This window comes from Carassius auratus, unplaced genomic scaffold, assembly GCF_003368295.1.
Source record: "Carassius auratus strain Wakin unplaced genomic scaffold, ASM336829v1 scaf_tig00004576, whole genome shotgun sequence".
NCBI lineage: Eukaryota > Metazoa > Chordata > Actinopteri > Cypriniformes > Cyprinidae > Carassius > Carassius auratus.
The window spans coordinates 140,106-151,124 of NW_020523605.1; the positions used below are offsets into that span (position 1 = coordinate 140,106).

The 11,019-nt window shown below is 33.6% G+C and overlaps 1 protein-coding gene across 3 annotated transcripts in view; it reads left to right on the plus strand.

The window, feature by feature from the left end:
- The window catches only part of LOC113070569 (cytohesin-1-like), a 56,646-nt gene extending 45,931 nt beyond the window's left edge, over positions 1 to 10,715 (plus strand). For 2 of the 3 annotated variants that reach the window (XM_026243967.1, XM_026243968.1), the window contains exons 4-13: positions 721 to 787; positions 1,183 to 1,301; positions 2,355 to 2,435; positions 4,501 to 4,613; positions 5,356 to 5,504; positions 5,888 to 6,000; positions 7,717 to 7,795; positions 7,911 to 7,982; positions 8,853 to 9,007; positions 10,093 to 10,715. In XM_026243967.1, the coding sequence (XP_026099752.1) occupies positions 721 to 787; positions 1,183 to 1,301; positions 2,355 to 2,435; positions 4,501 to 4,613; positions 5,356 to 5,504; positions 5,888 to 6,000; positions 7,717 to 7,795; positions 7,911 to 7,982; positions 8,853 to 9,007; positions 10,093 to 10,171 (1,027 nt within the window). In that variant the 3' untranslated portion in view covers positions 10,172 to 10,715. The remainder of the gene's footprint in view (positions 1 to 720; positions 788 to 1,182; positions 1,302 to 2,354; positions 2,436 to 4,500; positions 4,614 to 5,355; positions 5,505 to 5,887; positions 6,001 to 7,716; positions 7,796 to 7,910; positions 7,983 to 8,852; positions 9,008 to 10,092) is intronic. The other variant, XM_026243965.1, reaches the window with a different exon arrangement.
- The last annotated feature ends 304 nt before the right edge of the window (positions 10,716 to 11,019 follow it).

Genomic DNA, 11,019 nt, shown 5'->3' on the forward strand with positions numbered 1-11,019 from the left:
CAGAACACATTTACGTATTACACTGCGCTGCTTTTTTCCCCGTAGTTTTTCTTGTAAACATGCACTAGACAGATGTGTTTGATATTGCGCTCACATCTCTAGACTTTTTATGAAAAAATTAAAAGAGGTGCAACTTTAAAAAAGACATTGCTTATTTCTCCATGCCACTGCACGTCTTGTTTTTCAATGCAAAAACACCTTCTGTGTGAATGGCCTCGATGCTGCCTGACTTCAGTGACCCATATTCCCAGACAAAAAAGAATCGCATCAAAGAATATACATCAAACTGAATCAGGACCATTCATTATACATGATGCATGATCCCACTGGGGCCATGAACACTTAACAGGAACGCCCACTGCGATTCACATGAGGGCCATTTGGATGGAAGAAACCCATTTTCAGAAAGTGTTCCATGTCGTTAACCTTGCTTTTATGAAATTCTTTTGTCGTTCTTTGTTCCTCCTCCACCTCGAGTGGTGCCATGTGGCCACAATGGAAAGTACAGTAGTGTACGGATCTTTACAGGCTGTGGCTTTCAACATTACGTGTCACACCACCATCCATGAGTGCATTTTGCTGTATGGTTATTAATGATGTCATTATGAGGCCCTGACAGACGTGGGTGTTGTACAACTCCATTCCCTGAGTTTTATCTTTAGATTGCAGCTGTCTTACCTACCCAGCATTAATAACGCATTCATCTTTCTGTGTTTACAGAATAAACATGCAGCGGAGTAAACAGATCGCTATAGGCCGCAAGAAATTTAACATGGATCCCAAAAAGGTAAACAAGCGTTGGGGTGTAATACAAGAAGCATCTGTTTTTGTATTTGAAGTTTTCTCCATCACAGACATTCTCTGATATGCTTTGGTAAAGGAAATGATCCCCCATTACATAAAATGCATTGACATTTTGCATATTTAAACCTTTGATCTCGTGTGGGTGCACATTTTATCATAAGCACACACTGAGCATTACGCAGCAGCACAATTTTCAGTTCATTTCCATAGATTTACTAAAATCCAATCTCGTAGGTTAAAGTTCAAAGAGCAGGATGAGAGCAGAGGATAGAGACTGATGTTTTTAATGTACTTTGCTAACACAATTATGTGAAACTGTAATGTATAGGACTGCTTTGGAAGATCTTTATGCTGAATGATGTGTTTTTTTTTCTCCAGGGTATTCAGTTCCTCATAGAGAATGAATTGTTGAAGAACACTTGTGAACATATTGCTCAATTCCTCTACAAGGGTGAGGGCCTCAACAAGACTGCCATCGGAGATTATCTGGGTGAAAGGTAAGAACGAGTCCTTCTTGCTGATAGTTGAGAAAAACAGTGCCCCTGAAGTCTTAATAAATGCATTCAAAACGTGGAAGAAATATTTTTAGACAAAAATCTTAAACGGCACTGCTTTTAGCATTGATAATAATGCAAAATGTTTCTTTAGCACCAAATCAGCATATCAGAATATTTTCTGAAGGATCATGTGGCACTGAAGACTGCTTTGCCATCACAGGATTAGATAACATTTAAAAAAAAAAAAAAAAATTGAAACGTTTTTTGAAATTGTAGTAATATTTCACATCACATTATATTGCTATTTTTACTGCATTTATTATCAAATAAATGCAGCTTTGGTACGCCCAAGAGACTCATTTCAAAAACTAGATTAATGGAAGTTAAACAGATTTAGGCTTTTTTTAAAGATCTGAAATATCTAGAATCAGAGCTGTAATCTGTTTTAGCTCTCATTCTTTTTTTTATGTACACCAGCATAAATGCAAACACATTGATTTCTGTGTCACCTGAGGAAAATCAGTAGTGAATCCCAGGATCATTGTTGAAGTGAGGTTATGGCAATGCTGAGTTGGATGAAGTAGATCTTAATGGACGGACCCCCAAAGTGGGTTAATGCATTCGCAGCTCATTGAAATTATCGACATGCCCCATTTCCTTACTGAAGAAGGGGCTACAGTAGTTACACATGGACAGTAATCCCAGACGAAATCCCCTCTGTGAGATTTAATGGCCATTGGACACGTCTGAGAGGAGGATCACAGCCTTAATTCCAGAGTTTTTTAACAGTAGAGAAGGTTTTTAGTGGCACGTTTTGAGTGAAATTCATCTGCTTTTTGTTTTTTTGTTTTCATTAAAAATTAATTTAAAATTTCTGTAATTAATTTATTTCAAACTTATCTAACAGTATTATTTTGCTGCTTTGCAAGCACTGGTATTTTCTGAAGGAAATACAAATCTAGTTGCTCCATCTTTTTTTTTCAGATGTCACTTTAACATCATTGCTGTTGATCTAAGACTGAATCTCCTGTCAATTTTCTTTCTCATTTCCAGGGATGAGTTCAATATTCAGGTTCTTCATGCCTTTGTGGAGCTTCATGAATTTACAGACCTCAACCTGGTTCAGGCACTCAGGTGACAAAATACAGATGCTTAGATGTTGTTCTCCTTTGACAAATGCAGCAAATTTTAGCAAAGTATTTGATAATCTGGTAAATTGATTATTATTAATTAATGATTAGATCTGGTAAGTTCCAAAGAAAATTTAAATGGCAAAAGTAATTCCATTATATAAAACTGGGGATTAACAGAATTTCACAAATTATAGACCTGTTTCTATACTCCCCCAGTTCTCCGAAATCCTTGAAAAACTTTTTACGGAAAGACTTAATAATTTCATTGAAACGCACAACCTTCTAGTTGACAGTCAATATGGTTTTCGGACAAATAGATCAACATTTTTGGCACTAATGGAACTTACTGAAATTAAAAAATTGTATAGATAAGAAACAAGTAGTGGGAATTTTCACAGACTTAAAGAAAGCATTTGACACTATAAATCATGACCTTCTATTTAATAAACCGGAGAAGTATGGTATTAGAGGGGATGGAATAGACTGGGTGAGCAGTTATTTAATAAATAGGCAACAGTGTGTAGAAATTGGTGAACATAAATGTGTATATACATGAGCATAACATGTGGTGTTCCGCAGGGATCAGTCTTGGGTCCAGAATTGTTTATAATTTATATGAATGACGTGCAGAGTATCAGATATACTAAAATTTGTTTAATTTTCTGATGACACAAATATTTTTTTTGTTCTGGGGACAATTTACAACAGCTTTTGGGGCTGATTACAACAGAAATGAATAAATTAAAACAGTGGTTTGATGTAAACAGATTGCAATTGAATATAAGCAAAACAAAGATTGTTATTTGGAAAACATAAACACTAAAGTAGAATTGAAAATTTACAACATAAGTATAGAAAGAGTACATTAAAATACATTTCTTTAGTGTGATTTTTTTTTTAGACCACAAAATCTGCATTTAAAACTGCTAATGAAACGCGGCAAAGCAAAATTTGCCATAGCAATACTGAATAAATCGAGACATATTTTGGATAATAAATCAATGCATGTTTTGCATAATACACTTATATTACCAGTTACTGTGTGGAAATTTCAGAAACTCCTACCACTAATAATTTACAGTCAATAAGCAGATTACAAAGGAGAGCAATTAGAATCATCAATAACATTTATTCTTAAATTCTTTATTTTTAAAATCACATATATTGAAGTTCATTGATTTGGTTAAATTTAAGACTGCACAAGACACATGTTTCGTGCAAGAAATAATGTAATTTTTGGAAATTTACGGAAAGGCAGGGTGGGTATAAAGAATTTACCTTTAAAAGCTTAAAATAAGAACAACTTTAAAAAGATTTGTGGGGTGAGGTTGTGGAATGGTTTGGAGCAGGTGTTAAAACATTTTACAAATAATAAACAGATTAAAAAGTTCCCTATTAAAAGGATATGTGGATTATATGTGGGCTGATTAGGGCTGCACAATCAATAGAATTACATAATCATTCAGAGTGTCTATTAATCGTTTTAGGTCCACTTATGTTGTTGTAGTGCTTAAGATGTTTTTTCTTTCTTTCTACCAGTTATCTTAAAGGGTTTTCTGATGTTTTAATCTTAGTTTTAGTATAACATTATAATACCATGCATAGTTTTAAAGAAGAAAGCAATCCAATGTATTGTTGACATTTGAGGCTTAATACTATAGAAAAGCAAAAAAGATGTTCCATTAGTGTTTTCAGCTTGTTTATTTTCATATAAAAATGCAGTTGCTTTAAACAATGGTGGAAATATAATTAAATGTAAATTGTGATAATCATAATTATTAATCGCAAATACAATTTAAATGTTGTCATAATTGTGCAGCCTTAATGGTGATTGCATTGGGATGTGTGATTATAGGGAGATGGGTTGTTTGAGGTCAAATGTAGATATTTGGTTGGTGTTTAAATTACTGTTATTTTATAAGGAATATATAATATATAATGATCCAGATGTAAAAGATTTACTGGAACTATTTTTTTTTTCAAAATAAAATAAATGGAATGCAATAATCTCATTATGTCATTATGATCTCATTAATACAGTTAATTTCTCCCCGTGCTCCATGCAGACAGTTTTTATGGAGTTTCCGGTTACCAGGTGAAGCTCAGAAGATCGATCGAATGATGGAGGCTTTTGCCCAGCGTTACTGTCAATGCAATCCCGGTGTCTTTCAGTCCACAGGTGTGTATGTGTGTGTGTTTATAATAATCTTGCTCTGTAGTAGGTTGTAACAATATCAAATTGTATAAATATAATTTTTATTAAACTATCAAATTACAATATCGACCTGTACCTTTCATGTTTTTCTTAATAAATAAGTATTGGTTTTAAAATCTCAAATTATTTGCAAAGTCTTCACCGCATGATTTTTTTTTTTTTTTTTTTTTACAATTTCCTTTTTGTTTTGTTTTATCAATGTGCAGAAAATGACATTGGCTATCTCAATCCAAAACTGCTGTTTACCGCTGATACCCAGTCTTTCTGCAGTTTCCTTACACCCACATCCACTCATACATGTTTTGGGCTCTCTTCATGAATTTCCCATGCTCTTGGCCTTGCTAATATGCTAGTAAAGAGTGCCTCTGATGTAGAGCACTTCCATGCTGCCCACATGTTGCTCTCCAAAGTGGCTACACATGGCCTGCCATGAGCACTTTGCTGCATTTTATCTCAAGAAAATTCTAAATTGGACGTAAACATTCTCCTTGACTGCTACTAAGTTCTTAGCAACAATCGTTTCTTCAATCATTTCATGTAATGATTTGTGGCCTGTGAGAGGATTAGTAATCAAATGAATGGCTTAAGCACTATTTGGCCTCAAAATTTGTGTTTAAACTCATGCTTCTGTTCATAAATTAATTCAGTGTATTTGGGCAAATTCCTACATACAAACTCTTGTAAATGCTAAAATGTCTTTTTGCAGATACATGTTATGTGCTTTCATTTGCAATCATCATGTTGAACACAAGTTTGCACAACCCTAATGTGAAGGACAAGCCATCTGCAGAGCGCTTCATAGGCATGAACAGAGGCATCAATGATGGAGGAGATCTGCCAGAAGACCTGCTCAGAGTCAGTGGCCCACACAGTCTTTTAGTTTTGTAATTTGTAATAATTTATTCAGTTTATACATTGTTATTATTATGTATACATTTTATGTTTTTTTTTTTTTTACCCTCTCTTTTAGGTTTATTATTTTTATTATTTACTTATTTTTAGCTAAAGTGGTTTGATAATATATGTATGTGCTCCTTATTAATATAAATTTTTATTTTTATTATTTCTATTAAAAAAATATTTTTATTCTTTTGTTTTATTTTCTGTTGGCTGATTATTGACAAATTTAAGGCATTTATTTCCACAATTTATTTTATTGCTTTTTATAAAGTTATGCTAGTAGAAATTAAGCTTTTCATTCAATTTTGAAGTACAACTCAATTTAAACACTTCTGCAGAACCTTTACGAGAGCATTAAGAATGAGCCCTTCAAGATACCTGAAGACGACGGCAATGACCTCACGCACACCTTCTTTAACCCTGACCGCGAGGGCTGGCTGCTCAAACTGGGTGAGTGAGAGGTTTTCTCTGTTCGGAAGATAAAGGACTGGGACTGGATGTACATTTAACCAGCCCTAAATATAAATATTGTAAGTAGATCTGTGAATTGAAGGTCTTTCAGTGTGTAATGTAATAGTTTTATAGTCCAAAGCTAATATAAAATATTTATTTATCAGCATGCTTCTCATATTTCAGCTCAGCCTGGATTTTACACCAGGCGGACACACACGATTGTTTTATTGCAGCCTTTTGTTACAGTATTTGTTCAGATTTTCATAGTTAATTTCATTGTTTTCTTTCTTCCACCATTTTTTTTTGTTTTTTGATGTCTTTCTTCAGGAGGTATGTAAGTTACACTGGTTTCCTTTAGCTAGCCCATCAAGCTATGCTTCCAGGTGCTTTGCGTTTTCATTTACTCCATTTGTCTTTTTTTTTCAGTATAATTTGACAGACATTTCATTGAATCAGAATGAAAGTGTCCGAGTCTGTTTGCCTTTTAACTGGTGTGTTTTGCTGCGCTGTTGTGCCGTGCTCATGATGGGCTTGTGATTTTTGCTAAACTCTCGGCCTGCTTTCTTCGTCTTTGAGATCAACCTGTCTGTTAAACATTACTGTCTGTTGGTCTCTACTGCCCTCATGTGGTCAGTTTAAGCACTGCCTACTCCACAGCCTTTACATGCAGTTGTGTGAATGCTACATGCCACATACACACAAGAAATAGTCGTGTGAATGTACATTTGTGTGTAAAAATGTATGGATATGACAGGAATGGCACAGGAATTATAGGAGAGAACAGCTGATTTATTAGTACAATATTCATGCAGTTTGTAATGAGATGCAAGTATTTTAGTATCTAGTATTTTATTTGTACTTTATACCTGTACTTCGTAACCTTTTCTAATTATATTTCTATTATCTTAATTTATTTTATTTAATATTAATCATTGTAATATGTATGTGTGTATATATATATTTATATGTGTATATATATATTTTTTTAAAAAAAATTTTTATTAACATGCTGTGCTTTAGCTGCTAGTATTATTATTATTATTGTTATTATATTTTAGCAATACTGGCTAAACATTCTGTAATTTACATTTTGTATTTATTTGATCCTCACAAAACGGTTGTTGTTATCATCATTATGTATAACAGTTATATATGAAAATATATATATATCTGTGCTTTTTATTTATAAACAGAAGTAAAAAAAAATACACTTAAAAATAAAATCACTTAATTTATAATCCATATTAATTTAATAACACCACAACAGAGTGCTGACCAGTTTTAGAAAGCAAACCATTCTAAAGAAAAACTAAAAATATTATTATTTACAGTTATTTACAGCATTCGTTAATTGAGATAATGGACTGACCGTGGAAGAGGAGAGAGCATTGCTTTCATTCCTGCATTCTGACACACATTCTTTATGTCAGGCTCATTTCATAACACATTCTCTTACTAATTTGGTGACCAACACCTTAAACTTGTGCCTGGCTCAATGCCTGGTTCAGTGGGTTTGGGCTAACTGTGTTTTGTTTATGAAGCTTTGAGCCATTTGAGCTGTCCATCTGCTAAAGTGTGTTCCCATACATGTGTCTGTCTGTTTGTCTGCTGCTGTGCCTCATGTCCCTGCTGCACACCACTATTATACTCAACCAAATACTCATACAGACCTGGACGAGTGTATCCGTATTATACTCACATCTGTCTGATCCACAGGTGGACGGGTGAAGACGTGGAAGAGGAGATGGTTCATATTGACGGACAACTGTCTGTATTATTTTGAATACACCACTGTACGTGAATCTGCTTTACTGAAGTTAAATGATTGAATGATCCATAACTGAACATAACTGATCCATTGTGTTTTACTGCGGTCACATGTGTTTCCTCTTCTGCATCTGTTTCCAGGATAAAGAGCCGAGAGGGATCATTCCTCTGGAAAATCTCAGTATTAGGGAAGTGGATGACTCCAAGAAGCCAGTAAGCGTTCTCTCACTTTTCCATCTTTTTGCCGTCACATTTCATTTACTTTATGGTAAATGAATCATTATGGTTGAGTATTTGATTATATATTTAGTTACTTAGTAGCTTTCATCCTAACTTTTATTATTTTATTGTTGTTTTTATTCATGTTAATGTTTTAATATTTCTTTTAGCAGCAGTGGTTTGGTTAGCATTCTGTTTTTATATATAAAAAAAAAAAAAATATATATATATATATATATATATATATATATATATATATATATATATATATATTCATTTTTATATTCTATATAATTTTAGATAATTAAACTATTTATTAAATATGTAAAAGATTTTTAGCAACAGTGGTTTGAATAGCGTGCCGTGCATTTATTTTTTCTATATTATATTTTATTTTATTACATATATAGTTTTGTTTTATCCTTGTAGTTCAGTTTCAAGTTTTATTATTATTAAATGTATTCATTTTTATATATATATATATATTTTGCTACTGCAGTTTGATTTAGTCATAGATTAGCATGTTGTGCTTTTATTATTTTTCATTTTATTAATGTTTAATATATTTTTAATTATTTAATGTTTAAATTATTTAATGTTTTAAATATTTTATATGTATTATATTTTTTATCCTTACCTTTAGGTTTTTATTAGTTAATAGTTAATAGTATAAAAGTATATAATTTAATTATTATTATGTTATAACATCGTAATTAGTTATTTTCATAATATGGGTTGTTAAAATCTCTCTCATACACTGCCCTCATTGTTCTCGTAACCTCAGTTTGATCCAGTAAAATATCCTTGTGATTAATGTACCAAAGTTCAAGTTCAAGCTCTTCTAAAGTAGCTCTCTTTGCACAGAACTGCTTTGAACTCTTCATCCCAGACAACAAGGATCAGGTCATCAAAGCGTGTAAGACTGAAGCAGATGGACGGGTTGTGGAAGGAAACCACACGTTCTACCGCATCTCAGCACCAACAACAGAGGAGAAGGAGGAGTGGATCCAAAGCATCAAGTTAGTCTTCCTCTCATTTTGCCCTCACAGAATGTTTAATATGCATGAGGTTGCATTTTGACACAGAATGGACTTAAAATTCATAGGGCCTGGAATTTTGTTTGGATCTTTACAGGCATGTTTTTAATTTAACGAGTGTGTGTGTGTGTGTATATGTATGTTTTAAGTTTTGTTGTATCTTCAGGATTAGCATTTAATGTTTGATATAAAGATATTATATTTATGAAGAGTTCAGATGCAAAAGCCTCTTAAGTGCCATTTGAAATGTTCTTCTCAGGCTCTCATGTGTTGGTTCAGTAATTTCACTGCAATGGCAATGCATAGGTTATTTTCTTTGCCATTATAGTGTAATAACTGAACGTAAATATGGAAAAGAGATAACATTTCAGATGGCACAGCATCTGAACTCTTCATAAATAGATAGATGCACTGCTGATTTTTCATCCTAGCAACCTTTTCAATTGTATAATATAATAATCACTTACCGTATTTTTCGGACTATAAGTCGCACCTGAGTATAAGTCGCAACAGTCCAAAAATACATCATGACGAGGAAAAAAACATAAGTCGCTCCGGACTATAAGTCGCATTTATTTAGAACCAAGTGAAAACATTACCAGCTCCAGCCGCGAGAGGGCGCTCTGTCTCCAGTGTAGACTGCATGAGCACTGAGCAGCATAGAGCGCCCTCTAGCGGCTGGAGACGGTAATGTTTTCACTTGGTTCATTTCTCTTAGTTAATTTCTCTTGGTTCATGTCAAATTAATTTTGATAAGTCGCACCTGACTATAAGTCGCAGGACCAGCCAAACTATGAAAAAAAGTGCGACTTATAGTCCGGAAAATACGGTAAAATGATTTATACTTTTAAACTATTTATTCATAAAAAAAAAAGTTAAAATGTATTTTTAATTTCGCATCAGTATAATCTGATATTTATAAGAGAAGTAATAAGAAAGCTGTAAATGGTGGAACTCTTCTGGTTAGCTAGATATTGAGCAGGCTAGATATGAGTGTATTATTGAAGTAAGCAAAAAAAAAGAAAAAAAAAAAAAGAAGTATTTTCTCTCTCTGTCATTGTCTCCAGGGCTGCCATAAGCAGAGACCCTTTCTATGAGATGCTTGGGGCCAGGAAGAAGAAAGCCTCATCTCTGAAGAGACAGTAGGGCTGCTGAAAAGATGGATCTGGACAAGGGGCGAATGATAAACGGAAACCACAATGCTGGACTAGAGCGAATTTTATCTCAGGAATGACCTGAATTTTTAAAGGTTTTCATGCAGCTGACTGTCTGAGAAGTTGTCTGACATTTCTGTTTGTTTCATTCTCATGGATGAACATTGAGTTCATCTCAAATCAGCAGGTCTGACTGAATGTGGATCTCATTGAGCTTCTGTAAGCTTGCTGCAGACTTGACCGTTTCTCTCTGTGCTTCGAGAAGTAGAAAATGCTAATTGTGCACCTATTTTTTACACTGCTATGAACTGGAAGTATCTGGGAGAGTTTTGGCCTTGTTTTGTTTGAGACTATCTAGCTTTGTTTTTCTATTTGTTTCTGATCTGCTGTCATATTTATGTGTTTTGTTGTGGTTGTTGGCTCGTCATTTTTCACATTTTGCCAAAGTTTGTCTTTCAGTCGCACTCCAGATACTGTCCTAAAAACTGAAGTTAAGTGATTGTCTGATTCTTGAAATTAATTCTAGGTTTTATTTTGATACTGTTTATTTAGCTTAAACAGTGTTTTATTTAAAATATCAGGACATTATTCACTGATCTCAGAGGTGACCTTGAAAGACTGTGAAATCCCAAAAACATTTCAGTATGTTTGGTTCACATTTATTGAACTATATCAAAAATTAAACTACCAACTGGAGAGTTTATTTTTGTTATGTTTTTATTCTACCAACCAACTTCACCATTTCACCATTCCCATGTCATCTAGTTTAAAATGAAACCGAAATTATTGCGCTTTTACAAATTGGGGGGGGAAAATTATGTAAAGGAGGGTACCCCCTTT